At 43.0% G+C, this 20201-nt stretch overlaps 2 protein-coding genes across 5 annotated transcripts in view; one reads left to right on the top strand and one right to left on the bottom strand.

Annotated features, from left to right (window-relative positions):
- EVA1C (eva-1 homolog C) overlaps positions 1 to 13422 on the bottom strand; it is a 48702-nt gene extending 35280 nt beyond the window's left edge. Inside the window, exon 1 of one of the 2 annotated variants that reach the window (XM_077927310.1) lies at positions 12739 to 13422. In XM_077927310.1, the coding sequence (XP_077783436.1) occupies positions 12739 to 12868 (130 nt within the window). In that variant the 5' untranslated portion in view covers positions 12869 to 13422. The remainder of the gene's footprint in view (positions 1 to 12738) is intronic. The other variant, XM_077927309.1, reaches the window with a different exon arrangement.
- Positions 13423 to 18916: 5494 nt separating this feature from the next.
- URB1 (URB1 ribosome biogenesis factor) overlaps positions 18917 to 20201 on the top strand; it is a 51520-nt gene continuing 50235 nt past the window's right edge. Inside the window, exon 1 of one of the 3 annotated variants that reach the window (XM_028727020.2) lies at positions 18917 to 19417. In XM_028727020.2, coding sequence (XP_028582853.2) covers positions 19267 to 19417 — 151 coding nt within the window. In that variant the 5' untranslated portion in view covers positions 18917 to 19266. The remainder of the gene's footprint in view (positions 19418 to 20201) is intronic. The other 2 variants (XM_077927305.1, XM_077927304.1) reach the window with 2 other exon arrangements.

Below are 20201 nucleotides of genomic sequence, written 5' to 3'. Positions count from 1 at the left end.
GTGTTGAGGTGGGGAGTCCAGTATCAAGTCTGCTGAGATACAGTACTGATGCTAAAACCACACAGAGTGGAAAAATCAATGACCCAGGAAAGTATGCCACTTGATAATCTTAATTTGAAAGCTCAAGATCTGTGCAGAGAAGAAAGGGCTTAAGCAAGGTTTTTCCCCCAACTCTATGTGCACTATTAATCTCTCATTATTGGAACCTGTTACAGATAACTGTTCCACAATTGATTAACTCTTTGAATTTCTCAAACTGTAATTTTTATTTATTATTTTTTCCAAGTACAGGTTCATTGCATCACCTAAGGATTTTGCTGTCAGATGAAGTTTTACAGTTTTTCTCAACCAAAAAAGGTGTGCACGCGCGCACACACACACACACACACACACACACACATATGTCTCCCACTTTCCCCCCTCCAAGTAAGTATATTTTTTCATATTTAAATCATTTTATTTTAAACATTAATGGTGTTCTCTAGAAATATGTATTTATTTTCCCTATAAGTCAACGGTTACCGCAGGATGAAACTTCTGAACCCCCTCCCCAATTGAGAGTATGTGAAAAACATTTACATAATTTAGGAACAAGTATTTGATTTTCAAAATCATTAAGCTGCTGTTCATGTGTGTGTGTGTGAGAGAGAGAGAGAGAGAGATCAATGACACTTGGTATCACTAACTGCACTCATTGTTAGAGACTGTCTCTTTAAAAGGATTTGCTTTCACAAACTCAGCCGAGCTTATGAAAATCTACCCTCTGCTGCTGAAAAAGGAAGAGAAGGTTTGAGGCAGGTCAGAAACTTTAGATGCTAAATATTTATAATACTGCAATGCTGTTTGTAATTCTTTAAGAGGCAAAGAGTATTTGACTTCTAACTCTGCTTGGTTAAAACTAAGGATTACATTTATTGATTTATTTATTTTAAAATCTTATAACCGAAAGACTTGTATGCCTATTTGGGGCATAACTTATCTCTCTTATAACGAAGGTGAATTCCTGCTGAACAGATCAATGCTTCAATAGTTCTACGCACCATTTTTTATCCGAACAAACAGGCATCATGTTATGGGTCTGCAGATTGCAGCCTTCATAAGGACAGCATATACATGAGGAGCTTGCGGCAAGGCCTACAGTGTTTACCAGCTCATAGCAGTCAATGGAAGACTTTCCCATGAAATCCAATCACAAAATAGTTGGTGCACTAAGTATCCCATTTCAAAATGTAGTCTAGATGCTGATGTGACTTTGATAATGCAATCTGTATTTTTCTGAGCATGCTATTAGGGTGGCCCACATGTCCTACGTCACAGAGGACAGTCCTCTGTTTAAGGGCTGGCATGTCCAAGTCTGAGTTAAAGGGAGGGACAGCAGGGGCTTGAAGCAGACTGAGTGACCTAGTCACAGTCTTCCTCAAAGTGGTAAGGCGTATTTCTTTTTCAATTATAGCAACTGGCTTGTATCCAATACAGTGCTAAGTAACCATCCTGTCAGCGCCAGGATTTCCACTTGCAACAGGACTTCCCTCTGTCCTTCCCTCGCTCTCCCCTCCCAAATACATATAGAAATTTTCATATTCAAATCGTTTTATTTTAAACATAAATAGTGTTCTCTATAAATATGTATCTATTTTCCCTTTAAGTCAACAGTTATTGCAGGATGAAAACTCTGAATTCCACCCCCCAACTGAGAATGTGTGGTTACAGATAGGTAGCCGTGTTGAGAATGTGTGAACAAGCATGTACATAATTTAGGAACAAGTATTTGATTTCCATAATCATTAAGCTGCTGTTCACAATATTTTTACTTCAGAATAGCCCTGGTGATGTAGGGGAGTCTGATATACATTATAAATAAGTAGCCTGAGAACGCCCTCAGGCAATCCTAACTTCAAGTTATGCCCCCTGGGTAGTACAGTGGTACCTTGGGTTACATACGCTTCAGGTTACATACACTTCAGATTACAGACTCCACTAACCCAGAAATAGTACCTCGGGTTAAGAACTTTGCTTCAGGATGAGAACAGCAATCGTGCGGTGGCGGCACAGCAGCAGTGGGAGCCCCATTAGCTAAAGTGGTGCTTCAGGTTAAGAACGGTTTCAGGTTAAGAACAGACCTCCAGAACGAATTAAGTTCTTAACCTGAGGTACCACTATATAGGATACTTCAAAGCTCTTTGGCAAACCACAGAGCTATGCTGTCAGTAAATAATGTCTGTGTAGTGATTCCTTCGCAGTGTGAGAGGCCACTGGAGAGAGGCAGAGAGGCAGAAATGAACCTTAGCCAGAATCCTATACTTTGCCTGGGCTACTACACTCTTCGCTGACTTATCTTCTTAATTCTGCTTCCTTCAGCTCCATATGTCTGTGTGCACATGTACATGCTCTGCGCAACATTAAAACTGCATGTGTATGAAATCATTGGCACCCCAGCAGGACTCGAACTCTTTCTGGGGAGCCTGCATTCTACACACATTCCTCCTGGTAATTCGGGCCATAGATTGTGCAGTTGTCTACTCCTTGGAGCATGCTTCTGCGCTTTGTTTATACTTGATAGGGCAGTGATGTGGTTGCTGCATTCTGGTGGGTGCCCTTGCACATGGATAACATGAGGATGTCATCAGTGAAATGACACTGTGAACAGTAGTTGGTTGTGGAGTTGCTAAGGTTACTGTGGGGGTATTACATAGTAAGGTTACTATGGTCAATGTTGCTGCATTAAAGGTTTGTTGCTCAAGTTATTGTTGTGGTGTTGACTCTGCTGCTGGTTGGGCATAGGCTCATGATAACGTTATGTCAATGTTAGTCCTAGTTCAGTGGCTACTCAGCATACTGGGACCATAGGACTGCCCTGCTGGAACGGTAAGTTCCACTAATTTAAACAGAGATTGTTTCCAAGAACTATAACCTTAGGCACTTCAAAACCTGAGTCCTATAAGAAAGAAAGAAAGAAAGAAAGAAAGAAAGAAAGAAAGAAAGAAAGAAAGAAAGAAAGAACTTGACACATTGTTTATGAGTATTTACTCTAGTACATCCATGTGCAGTGCCAAATAAAATACCCTGCAATGCATGCCAGCATAGCATCATAGTTCATGATCATATCCTGGTGTTGGAATATTGGATCATATCCAATATTCTCTTTCCTGGAATTATATGCAAGTAATATGCGGGTGGCGCTGTGGTCTAAACCACTGAGCCTAGGGCTTGCCGATAGGAAGGTTGGCAGTTTGAATCCCCGCAACAGGGTAAGCTCCCATTGTTCTGTCCCAGCTCCTGCCAACCTAGCAGTTCAAAAGCACGCCAAAAATGCGAATAGATAAATAGGTGGGATAAATCTAGCGGGAAGGTAAATGGCGTTTTCATGCGTTGCTCTGGTTTCGCCAGAAGTGGCTTAATCATGCTGGCCACATGACCCGGAAAAACTGTCTGCGGACAAAAGTCGGCTCCCTAGGCCAGTAAAGCGAGATGAGCGCAAGGGATTATTTCACATTAAAATTTGCACTGGTCCATCATTAGACCTTATGTTACTGGCTCAAGTAGTTCTGCAGCTTTTATAGAGCTCAGTACAAAAGAACTACATTTAATATTTGCCCTGTAGTTTGGCCTTGTGCAGTTTATTTTTAACAAATAGGCCAGGGTGAAGGCTGAGCTGGATTGGGGCCATGACATTGTGGTAGGGGAGCTGGCTTTAACCCTGACATGATAGGAATCAGCCTCCATCTTTGTTTGCTATTTGCAATGGGAGGAAAGTTCCTGTTGACAATTTTGTTAAACAAAAAGCAGCTACACAAAGCCAAATTATGTGGCACGGATCACATCTAGTTTGGCCCTTAATTTAGGCTTAAATCCCATTGAAATCAAGCTAGTTGCAATTAACTTTGATCCCATTCATTTCAGGGTTTGCCAGATTGCTAATGTGGGCCATAAATATAATTCTGGCAACCAGCTAGGAAACTCCGATCATAGGAGTAATTTTTTAAAAAGCTGCCTACAGCATAGCAAGGCAGAGACTAAATCTTGAAAAGTGGCACTAGGCTGTCTCTTATGCTTTCTCTTTTATATTTTATTTAAGGTACTTATTAATTACCAAAGCCTTGTAGTGCTGTAATGTTACTTTCAGGGATGGAGGGGAAGAATAAGAATCATGTTCTTATTGTCCATTTCTTGTGCAGATCTAGCAGTCTTGATTAAGTTGTGTTCTTTTTCAAGGCTACAGGGTTAATACATGGATCTTTTTTAATGCTTGTATGTGGGTGAGGAAAATCTTTGAATTCCCATTGACTCATATTTGCCCTTTGGCTTCATAGTGGAGGTCTGAGTTTTGGTACATTTAAGCCATGCAAATGGTTTCTCTAGAAGCCTATTTTGGTTTAATAGTAATAATAATATTATTTGTCAGCAAGTCTACCAAAACAGTACTAAATGCCTTATTTCTCTGCTGTGTTTTAAGTATTGCAGTTGCTGTGAAACCCCAACCCATTTAAACACTTTAACCTTTCACTGATCAACACAGTAGCCCTACGCATACTTACTTAGGTGTTAGTCTCATTTAACTCAATGTGACTGACCTCTGAGCAAACCATGTACAGTATTGAGTACTGTATTTATCCACAATACAGGTAACTTAGTTAAACACAGAATCATAAGAGTCATAAAATTGTAGAGTTGAAAGCGACTCAGAGGAACATACATATATCATTGTATTTAAATTGGGGCAATACTGTCAGTTTAACAATTCTCACATATGCTTAGAACAATGCTATTCACAATTTCAAAGTTTTATAATTCATAGAGCACATATACAAGATCATCAGTATGATGCTATTTCAGTCTAAATTAATTCAAAATAATTTCTGCCGTGTTTCATATTTAGGTTTCTTAAGTTGGCTAGAGTTTTCATTCTGCACACAACAGCAAGTACTAAAATGGCATTTTTTGGTTCTGTGCTGGTGTGTTTGTTGGTTTTTAAAGCTTTCTGACTACTTTAGTTCTGAAGAGTTTTCAGCAGCAAATAAGTCATACGCCATGATCTTCTCTATTGTACCCCTAGTCTGGGCTCCAGCAGACTATATCTTCCAGGACATTTACTTATGAATGTAGCTTTCTTAAGCATGCATGGCAAATCTTTCAAAGCACATCCTCTACTCTTGATGAGCCATTCTAGTCTAGCCATGAACCTGCACCCACTTACAGTGATACTATTCTAGGCTGCAGCCTTCCTTCCTGGCCTTGAGCTACCTAAAGCCTCGCAAGCACACGCCTAAGCAAGCAGCTGCACACCATGTATCTGGTCATTTCTTCGGGGTCACATGTATTCATTCACTGCATCCCATCCCTATGGGCCCCATGTACCGAGGTTGGCACAAGCTCAGCTGTCAAAATGATGTAGGCAGCAATATGGGGGTTTTCTATACCACAGCAGCTAAGCATTCCAGAGAGTTCATCTTCATTCACAGCATGCAGTCTACCAATGAAACACATTCAATACTCCCTTTTATAAAAGGAAATGGATCTTGGTTCAGGTTCAGTGGGAATCCACCTACACTTCCAGTTCCATAGGTGTTGTTTGTGGGGATTAAATGGTGGGCAGAACATTACTTTGCCTATGGTAAGAGACATTGGATTCTCCAAGTAATGAGTATAGCAACCCTAGCTAATGTACAGCACCTGGCAGCTTTGGGAATGGACTTCAAAAGCATTATCAGTTCAAGATCTCTAATGAAGTTGGTTTTTCTTGGAAATGTTTTGTGTTCACCTGGCAAAAACCCTTCTCTCGCCCTCCTGAATCAGATTGCAAAAAACTAAATAAGCTGAGCATGGGTTTAAGCATTAAGCAAAATATATAAATACTTTTGTATTAGAAATTATCTTCCCTTCCCCCCAATAGAGCCTTAAGTAGCTGCACTACGGAGCAAAGTTTTGTACAGAATTCTGTGCAGGAGGAATCAGGTACCTGTTGAATTTCCTGCCTTAGGTGAAGAAAAAGGAAAACCACGGTCCCTACAGTGTGCCTATATGCCAGCTGTTCAACCATCCAGCCCGTTTCAGAGGGAGGCTCCCCTCCCTGGTGCTGCCCGCGCCCACCTGCCTGCTGGCCGCCCTGCCTGGCGATGCTGCTGAGATGGGGCTGGCCAGTCGCCCACCCGGCGCAGAGGTTGCTGACCTTACCTGAGAAAACAAAAAAAATTCCTTCCAGTAGCACCTTAAAGACCAACTAAGTTAGTTCTTGGTATGAGCTTTCGTGTGCATGCACACTTCTTCAGATACACTGAAACAGAAGTTGCCAGATCCTTCTATATAGTGAGAAGGTGGGGAGGGGTATTACTCAGAGGGGGGTGGGAATGGGTGATTGGCAGATAGCTGTGATGAGCCTGTTGACGACTATTAACGACTGCAGTAGGTCTTACAGGAAAAAGCAAGGGGTGAGAAGGTGAAAAATGGCTTTGTCATGTATAGTGAGATAAGAATCCAATGTCTTTATTCAGGCCAGGTGTCTCCATGGTTTTAAGTTTGGTAATGATTTGCAATTCAGCAGCTTCTCTTTCCAGTCTATTTCTGAAATTCCTTTGTAGTAAAACAGCTACTTTGAGATCTTGTATAGAATGTCCTGGGAGATTGAAGTGTTCTCCTACTGGTTTCTCTGTCTTGTGATTCTTGATGTCAGATTTATGTCCATTTATTCTTTGGCGTAAGGTTTGGCCTGTTTGTCCAATATAGAGAGCTGAAGGACACTGTTGGCATTTGATGGCATACACAATGTTAGACGATGAGCAATTAAATAGTCCAGAGATGGTGTGTGTGATGTTGTTGGGGCCAGTAATGGTGTTGTCCGGGTGTATGTGGCAGCAAAGTTGGCATCTGGGTTTATTGCAGGCTCTGGTGCCAGTGTCCGTGTTAAGTCTGGTTGTAGTATTATTGTGGGTTAGGAGTTGTTTAAGATTGGGTGGCTGTCTGTAGGCAATGAAAGGTCTTCCTCCCAGAGCTTGAGAAAGAGAACTGTCATTGTCCAGGAGAGGTTGTAGATCTCTGATGATGCGTTGTACTGTTTTAACTTGGGAGCTGTATGTGATGACTAGAGGAGTTCTGTTATTTTCTTTTTTGGGTCTGTCTTGCAGCAAGTTCTCTCTGGTTATCAGTCTGGCTCTGTTGATCTGTTGTCTAACTTCATCTGCTGGGTATTTTAGTTCTAAAAAGGTTTGCTGTAGATCTCTTAGGTGAGAGTCTCTGTCTGTAGAATTGGAACAGATACGGCTGTAACGTAGTGCCTGGCTATAAACAATGGACTGTTTGGTATGTTTGGGATGGTGGCTAGAGGCATGTAGATATGTTTGACGGTCAGTTGGTTTACGGTATAAGGTGGTGTCTATGCGCCCATCCTGTATTTTTATAGTAGTGTCCAAAAAATGTATTTCTTGCATAGATTGATTCATTGTTAGGTTGATTGTGGGGTGAAAATCATTGAATTTCTGGTGGAAGGTGTTCAGGGTCTGTTGACCATGTGTCCAGATGATAAAAATATCATCAATGTATCGCAGGTACAAGAGAGGTTTGAGTGGGTAGGAGTTTAGGAAACGTTGTTCTAAATCTGCCATGAAGAAACAACCCAGACATTATAATTAAAGAAGCAGACAAAGGTGGAGCTGTCGTCATCATGAACAAAACTGACTACATCCAGGAGGCTCACAGACAACTTTCCAATACCGCCTTTTACATAAAATTGGACTCAGACCCCACACAAGAATACAAAAAAGAACTGAACAAGATTGTTAAGGAGCTACCCCCACACATCCAAGAACAGATCCTCACCAACACACCAACAGAACCTCGACCAGGAACTTTCTATCTTCTACCTAAAATACACAAACCAGGAAATCCAGGACGCCCCATCATTTCAGGTATTGGCACTATCACAGTGGGTGTCTCCGGTTATATGGACACTGTTCTGAAACCATATGCCATCAGTGCTCCCAGCTATGTACGTGACACCACAGATTTCCTGAGGAAAATACAATCTTTAAATAATCTTCCCAACAACACTATACTAGCTACTATGGATGTGGAATCTCTGTATACCAACATCCCACACAACGATGGTTTACAAGCTATAAGGAACACCATTTCAGATAAAACCACAGCGGACTTTGCCACCAAACTCTGCCAATTTGTCCTTACCCACAACAACTTCAAATTCGGTGATGACCTGTTCCTTCAGATCAGCGGCACAGCAATGGGCACCCGCATGGCCCCACAGTATGCCAACATCTTCATGGCAGATTTAGAACAACGTTTCCTAAACTCCTACCCACTCAAACCTCTCTTGTACCTGCGATACATTGATGATATTTTTATCATCTGGACACATGGTCAACAGACCCTGAACACCTTCCACCAGAAATTCAATGATTTTCACCCCACAATCAACCTAACAATGAATCAATCTATGCAAGAAATACATTTTTTGGACACTACTATAAAAATACAGGATGGGCGCATAGACACCACCTTATACCGTAAACCAACTGACCGTCAAACATATCTACATGCCTCTAGCCACCATCCCAAACATACCAAACAGTCCATTGTTTATAGCCAGGCACTACGTTACAGCCGTATCTGTTCCAATTCTACAGACAGAGACTCTCACCTAAGAGATCTACAGCAAACCTTTTTAGAACTAAAATACCCAGCAGATGAAGTTAGACAACAGATCAACAGAGCCAGACTGATAACCAGAGAGAACTTGCTGCAAGACAGACCCAAAAAAGAAAATAACAGAACTCCTCTAGTCATCACATACAGCTCCCAAGTTAAAACAGTACAACGCATCATCAGAGATCTACAACCTCTCCTGGACAATGACAGTTCTCTTTCTCAAGCTCTGGGAGGAAGACCTTTCATTGCCTACAGACAGCCACCCAATCTTAAACAACTCCTAACCCACAATAATACTACAACCAGACTTAACACGGACACTGGCACCAGAGCCTGCAATAAACCCAGATGCCAACTTTGCTGCCACATACACCCGGACAACACCATTACTGGCCCCAACAACATCACACACACCATCTCTGGACTATTTAATTGCTCATCGTCTAACATTGTGTATGCCATCAAATGCCAACAGTGTCCTTCAGCTCTCTATATTGGACAAACAGGCCAAACCTTACGCCAAAGAATAAATGGACATAAATCTGACATCAAGAATCACAAGACAGAGAAACCAGTAGGAGAACACTTCAATCTCCCAGGACATTCTATACAAGATCTCAAAGTAGCTGTTTTACTACAAAGGAATTTCAGAAATAGACTGGAAAGAGAAGCTGCTGAATTGCAAATCATTACCAAACTTAAAACCATGGAGACACCTGGCCTGAATAAAGACATTGGATTCTTATCTCACTATACATGACAAAGCCATTTTTCACCTTCTCACCCCTTGCTTTTTCCTGTAAGACCTACTGCAGTCGTTAATAGTCGTCAACAGGCTCATCACAGCTATCTGCCAATCACCCATTCCCACCCCCCTCTGAGTAATACCCCTCCCCACCTTCTCACTATATAGAAGGATCTGGCAACTTCTGTTTCAGTGTATCTGAAGAAGTGTGCATGCACACGAAAGCTCATACCAAGAACTAACTTAGTTGGTCTTTAAGGTGCTACTGGAAGGAATTTTTTTTGTTTTAACTATGGCAGACCAACACGGCTACCCATCTGTAACTGGAACTATGGAAGGCACCACATTGAGCCGCATGAAATGGAAGTCCATCAACCTCACCAAGAAACTTGCACAGGTACAGACTGATATCTTCTTTCTTACTAAATGCAAGAACCTGGACATTATACCCAAGGGTCTTAGAATTAAGAACCCTCTACAATCCACATATCCCACTGAATATGCAAGAAAACTATGCAACACTTTCTCTAAGAAGCTGCTCAAACATCTGATCAGCGTTCTCTACTCTAAACAGAAGCTAATAAAGGAGGAACTCCTTGTATTGGACAACTCTATCAGGAACCACCAAGCTTGGCAAGAGTTCCAAAAGGAAAAACATAACATTTACCACTCTCAACTGGAGCTACTGAAAAAACAGAAAAACAAGAAACTCTCTAACCTTTCCAACCTACAGGCTACCAATCAAAACAAGATCAACAATATTGTCAATCTCTCACAGCAAGCACTCAGCCCAGCTGAGGAATCAGTCCTTTCACGTGGACTGTCATTCTGCCCTGCCAAATCCCCACACATGATTCAGTTCTACGGGGACTTGGAAGCATTTTTCCGCCGTTTACGCCTTAAGGAGTATTTTCAACACACACAACAACAAGACAAAGCAGAACAAGCAACAACTTCACAACACAACACCTCTCAACCCACTGGAGAACAACCACCATCCTCCCAACAGAACACTGACCACCAACTACCACCGAAAAAGTGTTACACAAAAAGAGACTCCACATGGACTCCTCCTGATGGACGCAATACCACACTGGACTTGTACATTGACTGCTTCCGCCACAGAATACAAACAGATGTGACCAGAAAACACCACCGCTTACAACAAAATCTAAACCATGCTGAAAGGAGAGCCATAGATAATCTCAGAAACAACCCAGACATTATAATTAAAGAAGCAGACAAAGGTGGAGCTGTCGTCATCATGAACAAAACTGACTACATCCAGGAGGCTCACAGACAACTTTCCAATACCGCCTTTTACATAAAATTGGACTCAGACCCCACACAAGAATACAAAAAAGAACTGAACAAGATTGTTAAGGAGCTACCCCCACACATCCAAGAACAGATCCTCACCAACACACCAACAGAACCTCGACCAGGAACTTTCTATCTTCTACCTAAAATACACAAACCAGGAAATCCAGGACGCCCCATCATTTCAGGTATTGGCACTATCACAGTGGGTGTCTCCGGTTATATGGACACTGTTCTGAAACCATATGCCATCAGTGCTCCCAGCTATGTACGTGACACCACAGATTTCCTGAGGAAAATACAATCTTTAAATAATCTTCCCAACAACACTATACTAGCTACTATGGATGTGGAATCTCTGTATACCAACATCCCACACAACGATGGTTTACAAGCTATAAGGAACACCATTTCAGATAAAACCACAGCGGACTTTGCCACCAAACTCTGCCAATTTGTCCTTACCCACAACAACTTCAAATTCGGTGATGACCTGTTCCTTCAGATCAGCGGCACAGCAATGGGCACCCGCATGGCCCCACAGTATGCCAACATCTTCATGGCAGATTTAGAACAACGTTTCCTAAACTCCTACCCACTCAAACCTCTCTTGTACCTGCGATACATTGATGATATTTTTATCATCTGGACACATGGTCAACAGACCCTGAACACCTTCCACCAGAAATTCAATGATTTTCACCCCACAATCAACCTAACAATGAATCAATCTATGCAAGAAATACATTTTTTGGACACTACTATAAAAATACAGGATGGGCGCATAGACACCACCTTATACCGTAAACCAACTGACCGTCAAACATATCTACATGCCTCTAGCCACCATCCCAAACATACCAAACAGTCCATTGTTTATAGCCAGGCACTACGTTACAGCCGTATCTGTTCCAATTCTACAGACAGAGACTCTCACCTAAGAGATCTACAGCAAACCTTTTTAGAACTAAAATACCCAGCAGATGAAGTTAGACAACAGATCAACAGAGCCAGACTGATAACCAGAGAGAACTTGCTGCAAGACAGACCCAAAAAAGAAAATAACAGAACTCCTCTAGTCATCACATACAGCTCCCAAGTTAAAACAGTACAACGCATCATCAGAGATCTACAACCTCTCCTGGACAATGACAGTTCTCTTTCTCAAGCTCTGGGAGGAAGACCTTTCATTGCCTACAGACAGCCACCCAATCTTAAACAACTCCTAACCCACAATAATACTACAACCAGACTTAACACGGACACTGGCACCAGAGCCTGCAATAAACCCAGATGCCAACTTTGCTGCCACATACACCCGGACAACACCATTACTGGCCCCAACAACATCACACACACCATCTCTGGACTATTTAATTGCTCATCGTCTAACATTGTGTATGCCATCAAATGCCAACAGTGTCCTTCAGCTCTCTATATTGGACAAACAGGCCAAACCTTACGCCAAAGAATAAATGGACATAAATCTGACATCAAGAATCACAAGACAGAGAAACCAGTAGGAGAACACTTCAATCTCCCAGGACATTCTATACAAGATCTCAAAGTAGCTGTTTTACTACAAAGGAATTTCAGAAATAGACTGGAAAGAGAAGCTGCTGAATTGCAAATCATTACCAAACTTAAAACCATGGAGACACCTGGCCTGAATAAAGACATTGGATTCTTATCTCACTATACATGACAAAGCCATTTTTCACCTTCTCACCCCTTGCTTTTTCCTGTAAGACCTACTGCAGTCGTTAATAGTCGTCAACAGGCTCATCACAGCTATCTGCCAATCACCCATTCCCACCCCCCTCTGAGTAATACCCCTCCCCACCTTCTCACTATATAGAAGGATCTGGCAACTTCTGTTTCAGTGTATCTGAAGAAGTGTGCATGCACACGAAAGCTCATACCAAGAACTAACTTAGTTGGTCTTTAAGGTGCTACTGGAAGGAATTTTTTTTGTTTTAACTATGGCAGACCAACACGGCTACCCATCTGTAACTTACCTGAGAAGTCCGCCAGCGCCGCGATCTCTTTGGTCCAGACCAGGAGCAGGCAGGAGAGGAGGCTGAGCGGCAGCCTGAGCTCTACCTGGCGCCGGCTTGGATGCTGCCCAGCAGCCTCCAGTTCACTCATGGCGCGGAGGGAGGCGGGGGGTCCCTGCAGCCCAAGCCGGTCACATGACGGCTCCGGCCCCCAGCCGAGAAAGAGAGACAGACACAGAGAAAGAAAGAGTGTGCGTCCCTGTCCTTCCTGGGAATGGGGACGCCGCCGCCGCCGCCGCCTCAGCGAGCGAAGGAAAGGGCAAGGCTCCTGACAGGGAAAGGGAAAAAGTCCCCGCGCAGCTTCTTTCCCTGAAGAGGAAGTCCCTCTCAGCGAGCACTGACTGGCCCCCGGCTGGAAAAGTGAAGTGCGTGTGAGGCGCTCTGTGTGTGTGTGTGTGTGTGTGTGTGTGTGAGAGAGAGAGAGAGAGAGAGAGAGAGAGAGAGAGCGCAGGGGTGGCAGCGAAAGGGAAGAGCCGCCGCTGGCACTGGCGTCGAAAAGCCAACGCCAGCCAGCCAGCCAGTCGCTGGGTGCCGACCACGCAGCACCTCCCAGCCCTCGTCCCGATTAGTATACATCACCTGCTCCCTCTCAGCCTCATTCCTGTCTGCGCTCTCTCTCTCACGGCTTTGCCATTCCCGCCCCTCAACTTCCCCTTTCCCCAAAAGTTTGCAAGATTAGCACGGAAGGCACTTAGCACAGCAGGGAATAAATAAAAGGAAAACGCCACAGCCATTCTGAGGACGGCTGCTGCTGCTGCTGCTGCTTTGAAAGCGAGGACCAGGATCTGGCAACTTTCAGGCAGAAGACGCCGCCAATTCAAGCCTTCTGCGTCGAACGTCTGGGGAGGTTGTGGTTTTGGTGCGCACGTGTGAATGTTATCATACTTATTATTTTGTTCTTAACTGGTTTATCTTTATCAGCCTGGATAGCTCAGTAGGTTACCTTGACGGATTTGTTTAGGAAGGGCCTTCCTAGGAAGGGCTGGGCGTAACTCCACTTGGAACTCACTGAGGCTTGTTTCTGAGCAGACATGTATAGGATTGCATTGTGCACCAGCAAGCAGGCGAAAATGGAACTAGGGCTCCAGTCCTTTTCCCATTAAACTTCTAAGCATGTTATGTATAAATTGCATTGCAAATGCTGGATAGAAAGCACAGGAGAGTCACGTCGTATTATTTTGCCTCCCAGTATCAATGTACACTCTCAGAACATGGGGCTGCTTTGTCACTCATGGTGAAATAAATACCTTGGCACAACGCTTCGCAATTGGTGGTGTAGAGTTTTTCCAATAGGGTGATGAAGACTGTAGAGGGGGGTGGGGAACCATACTGTGTGAAGCAAGACGTACCTGCATTTCCCCAGGATACATACAAGCATAAACCATAATTTCTGCTCAAGAAAAAAAACAAAAACCCTTTACTCCCGGCTTTGAAATTAAATTTAAATTCCTATCATGAAAACATTTCTGTGTAAGAATTAACACACTTCAGGTATGTAGATTGTAACATGTAATGATCCTGCACCAGTGGCAATGGCTGTGATGACGTTGGAGACTGCTGATGCAAGGGATGCTAAAGATACATTTGCACAGTTTACCAACATTTAATAAAGTACTGCAAGTTGGCACAACTATTCAGTGTGGAGCCAGTGTGGTGTAGTGGTTAAGAGCGGTAGTCTCGTAATCTGGGGAACCGGGTTTGCGTCCCCGCTCCTCCACATGCAGCTGCTGGGTGACCTTGGGCTAGTCACACTTCTCTAAAGTCTCTCAGCCCCACTCACCTCACAGAGTGTTTGTTGTGGGGGAGGAAGGGAGAGGAGAATGTTAGCTGCTTTGAGACTCCTTAGGGTAGTGATAAAGTGGGATATCAAATCCAAACTCCTCCTCCTCCTCCTCTTCTTCTTTTTCTTAATAGTTGCAGTTAGTATTGGACAAGTAGTATAGTCTTCTGCAATTCTTCAGCACCTCAATATAGCCTCTAAATGCTTTGTGGATTTTATTTTGTAATAGTTGGTGTGTATTTATAATGGTACCAGTGTATATTTTTACTTTAGTCCCTTCACGTCTCTCCCACAACTGGTGCTGTAACTCCCCAAAGATTTGACTTCACCCCCAAAGCACACGCCTCCATTGTCTCCTGAGACAGACAGATGTCAACAGCAACCTCTGATGTTTATGCATTGAGTATGAACATCTACACCAGAAAGGCTACACACATAGGCCTCTTTGCTACCAAGAACTCTTAGGGCAGTCTATAAATGTTAATAAAAACATAATCAGAATAGCAGTTTCATATTACCGGTATGTCTATGCTTCATTCTTTATTGCATTTATATTCCACCTTTCGTCAAGGTGGTGTACACAATACTTCCCATTTTATCCTCACAACAACCCTGTGAGGTAGGCTTAGAGACAATGACCAAGTGAAGTAGTGAGGTCTAGGTAGAGATTCGAACCTGGGTCTCCCAGCTTCTAGTCTACCTTCTATACTACACTGGCTCTTTCTCAATCCCTTTCTCTCTTCCAACTTAAAACTCATGTCACGTTTTCATAGAATTGGAAGGGACTTCAGGGGTTATCCAGTCCAACCCTCAGCAATGAAGGAATCTAAACTAAAACATCCATGACAGACGACTATCCAACCTTTGCTTGCTCAATATTAACAGAAATGAAATTGATACTGTCTGGTTTTTTCTTTCTAAGACAACAGTCAGAAAAACAAGAGGAACCTGAGAATGTAGATTATAGTAGATTATTGATAAATTTACAGCCAGGCTCACGATGACTGTAATAGCACTTTAAGTTATGGAGGTCTATCGTTACTTTTTTAAGATTGCTGATATGCCTTCAACTCTCTTAAACATTTCAGTCTCTTCCTTTGCCTGATAAATTTCTGTTTGTCTGAATCCAATTACAGAAGTTTCTCACCAGTGAGACCATTTTAAAGTGCTTCATACCCTGCACTTTGACACCAAGTAAATCTTCCCCCAAAAAAGTTTTAACGACTCAGCTGCCATTTCTGGCTCTGTTTCTATGGAAATGAATGTCATGGCTAGTTGAAACAAAGCAAGTAGTTTAAAATAATCACTATATGGTCGTTATTTAAAACAAGGCACCCCATGTTTGCAGACTCAGTCTCCGTTTCTATGGAAATGGGAATAAACAAAGCATTCCAAGACAACTTTTCACACACACATACACACACACATATATATATATATATTTCAGAACTATTAACAAAAGTCCCACAAATTCTATTTTTCATATACATTACTGTATAAAATTAAAATTTCAAAAATTGCAGTGATTCTGTTCTTCGTGCCCTTGCATCTTTCAATGAAGAAAAACAGATTTCCCTTTAGTTAAAGTTTTGAATTAATATTGAGGGATAGGGGATTGTTCATTCTAGTTCTAAAAGTTAATTAATAGCACAATCCTAGGCATGTCTACTGTAAAGGACTGCGGCCTGGCTCAACTCTAGGATGGTTTTATTTAACTCAGTATAATTCAGGGTCCTAAATTAACTGTTTGCAACTGCTGTTACTAGAGCCTAACATTTCCCCTATGGTTTCCAGATGCTTTCTTCATTTTATTGAAGTAGCAATATGATATACATTAGCCTGCTGGCAGGTTTTATTTTATGTCTGATGTAGCTTCCTACAACATTTTAATTGTATTCCCTGCTGTACAAATAATCCTCATTTATTTTATGAAGACTATATTGATGAAAGATTTTCACTATTTCTCCTGGAGGTTATTATTTTATTCACTTTTTTGCTGCATTATATGAATATGATCCAACCAAGGTTTTAAGCTCTACTGAATTCAATGGCAGACCTGTAAGCAAAAATCAATAGAAATAAAAGTGCTTATTGTTAACTGGATTGTACTGTGTTAACATACAGTGATGTTTTGGGAAAGAAGTGTCAAATATTTTCTCTCTTTCTCCCTTTTAAAACACATTAATAAAACACTATTAGAACGTGTGTGTGTAACATTTGTGTGCACATTATCCTTAGCGTGATGCTTGTGTAATTTTTATCCAAGACCAGTAACACAATCTATTGCTCTCCTATAAGTAGACTTTATGCAGGATTGCCTTGCTGTTGTGGTAGTGGTGTGGGATAGGTATGCTGGATTCATATAGCATAGGAATGCACAATCAGCAAGGAAATAAACCTAACTCCAATATTAGTAAACAAAAATACAAAATAAAAAAAGTTTACAAGATGGCATTGCTTGTGAAGAAGTCCCTCATAACTAACAATGGGGTGAGGAATTGATTAGTTTTAATAACATGTAAAGTGTATGCCCACTGCATTGTAAATGATACTACAACTGAATATACATTCTAGCTGGAGTAAGATTTACATTGTATATCGACTTGATTCAGAATCAAATTTAATACACTAATCTCCTAGACCCTGGATACAAAAAACAGACTAGCAGACCACACCTCTTAAATACTACTTGGGAAAATATAAACACTGCTAGGTTCATAGACATGTTTCACAAGGAAGTAAATATGAGTAAGTAACTATAACCAACAATGGATGAAAAAGGGGAGAAACTTGAAATATGTGACTCTCATTTACAAGGATTAATTTTACATTCTGCTCTCTTAGCAGTAAAAAGTTCAAAAGGTGTTTTGAGTATCATGCTTGCATGATAATTTAACCTTTTCAACTGTAATAAATCTCAAGGGAACACTTTAAGCCAATAAACAGTTTAGAATTTGTGCCGAAGTGGAAGAGTGCTGCTTAGGGCTGTGCAGTGCAATCCTAAGCATGTCTAAACAGAAACACATTATCTGAGTTCAATGGGACTTACTCCAGGGCAGCTGTGTTTATGACTGCAACCTTAGTTATTCTGAAACAATTAACATGGAATGTAAGGGTATGTTTTTGTGTAAATGGTGGGGAAAAAACACTTTTGACTATGTATACTCCTGGAGAATAGCGGAGCTGGAAGGGGCCAAACATAAGAGCTCAGCTGGATCAAAACAAAGACCTATCTAGCCAGCATCTTGTTCCTCACAGTAGCCAACCAGATGCTTATGAGAAGTCCACAACCAGGGTATAAGGGCAATAGCACTCTCCTGCTGCTATTTCTCAGCATACTGCCTCCGATTCTGAAAGAAGTATATAACCTTCATGCCTAGCAGTCATTGATAGCCTTATCTTCCACAAATCTGTCAGCCTTCTTTTAAAGATGTCCTAACTGGTGGCCATCACATCTTCTGCTAGCAAATTCATTTCACTATGCCAGGGTTGGGGAGCCTTTGGCTGTCCAGATGATGGTGAACTTCAACTCCCATCAGCCCCAGTAAGCATAGCCAGGGATGATGTGAGTTGTAGTTTAGCAACATCTGGAGGAGCATGGGTTCTCAATTGCCACTTTCTCTTTTACATTTCTGCTAGCATGGAAGTTTTTTTACTTAATCAGACATAATGCAGCAAGATAAAAATAACAAAATACTACTAGTGATGTAATACTAAATGCAAAACCATGTGCCCAGACAACAAGGAAAACAAATGTGGGCCACCTCACTCCGCTAACAGCAGCATTTATATGTGGCAATCTAATGCTTCTAGAAACATATAGAGCTCCACTTTGGAGAGTTTAGGCAAACATTTGAGAAACCATGATAAACGAAAAGCACACAGCAGCACTAGGTGAGCCTCTAAGTTACCACTGTGTTCTTAAAATATAAACAACTCCGGTTGCCAGACAGAGAAAAAACAGGCACTGGTGCAGGAAAGCGTATCACTGAAGACCAGAGTTGACAAAAGTAGCAAAAAAATTCTTCAAAAGTAGCAGAAAGTCAGATGGCATAAGCCATTCACGCTGACACCACTGGACTCCAAGAAATCCCCGCTATGAATCTCTTTCGATCGTAACAGCGGATAAGCTTCGGAAGTAGAAACACTTGTCAGAGAAAAAACAAAAACAAACTAATGCTATTCTAACTTAGTGTGCAGAATGGATTTTTTTTTTTTTTTTTTTTTTTTTTGGCATTCTAATTTAAGATTTCTAGGTTCGGTGGGCCCCCTAGAGCGTGCGCGCCCTCGTGCACCGCTCACTTCATATGGCAGCCAGCAACCAGCGAAAAAGCCTCTATGGCAGGACAGGGGAACCTGTTGCGCTTCTCCCGAGGCAAATCTCTTGCACCCGCCACCCCTGGCAGCCGCTGGAGTCCGAAGACATCGGGCGGGGACGACACAAGGAGAAGGACAAAGAGGGAGCTGGGATGGCGGCTGCATCTGAAGAAGCAGAAGGGGCCGCTGTCGGGTTCGGCCTCTTGGTCCCTGGACTGCGAAGGACTCCTTTCAGCGGCTTCCTCTGAAGTTCCCTAAGCGGCCTAAAGCGGAACCTTCACCTCGTTTGCCCGTTTCCCGGGGGAAGAACAGCGGCCGGACCGCTTCCGGCTGCCGCGGAGAGCAGCGAGGGAAAGCCGGGCTTCCATCCCTGGTCGCGGTTGCTCCTGGTCATGGGCGCCAAGCGCAAAAGCCCGGCTTCGGCCAAGCGGCAGGAGAAGGAGAAGCCGCCGCCGCCCAAGCGGGCCCGCGGTAACGAGGCAGCGGAGCTCACCGGGACCCAGTTCAAGTCCACGTTGCGCGACCCCAGCGCCGCCATGAAGGGTGAGGGCTGCTTTCCCCACGTGTTCGCCACATCGGTTGCTTGTCCTCCGCCACTCCTTTTCCCAAACGCTTCTCCCCGACCCCTGGGGGCCAAAGCACTGCGAATCCGTGTCTGGGCAATGGCCAAGCAGGTATCCTTGGGCAATAGCGTAGCCTACCCTTCCTCCACCACCACCGCCCCCCGGATCCCCCTCCCCTTGCTGCTGATTTATATAGCCGAGTACTGCTTCGCCACCCCAGTGAGTTGCATTGCTCAGTTTTCCACCAAAATTGGATGCTCGCTAATTAACTTTAACCGCTCCGTCGAGGAAGATGCAGGTCGCAGAGACCCCCCCCCCCCGCGCAATGCTTGTCCATCAGAATAGCCCTTTTTGAAAGAAAAGAGCAGCAATCTGCATAGTTGTAGGGGATTAGTTATTTCAAACACAGTTTTTTCTCCATTTACACAGTTCAAGTGCTTCCCTTATTGCAAGTTCTTATTGCACAAGGGATTGCGGATTCATTAAAGGCAACAGAGCCTAGGACTTGCTGATCAGCTGGTCGGCGGTTTGAATCCCTGTGACGCTCACCCGTTGCTCTGTCCCAGCTCCTGCCAACCTAGCAGTTCGAAAGCACGTCAAAGTGCAAGTAGATAAATAGGTACCGCTCCGGCGGGAAGGTAAACGGCGTTTCTGTGTGCTGCTGTGGTTCGCCAGAAGTGGCTTAGTCATGCTGGCCACATGACCTGGAAGCTGTACGCCGGCTCCCTTGGTCAATAAAGCGAGATGAGCACCGCAACCCCAGA

The sequence above is a fragment of the Podarcis muralis genome, chromosome 4 (genome assembly GCF_964188315.1).
Source record: "Podarcis muralis chromosome 4, rPodMur119.hap1.1, whole genome shotgun sequence".
NCBI classification, from domain to species: Eukaryota; Metazoa; Chordata; class Lepidosauria; order Squamata; family Lacertidae; genus Podarcis; species Podarcis muralis.
This window is presented reverse-complemented; position numbering and strand designations above follow the sequence as displayed.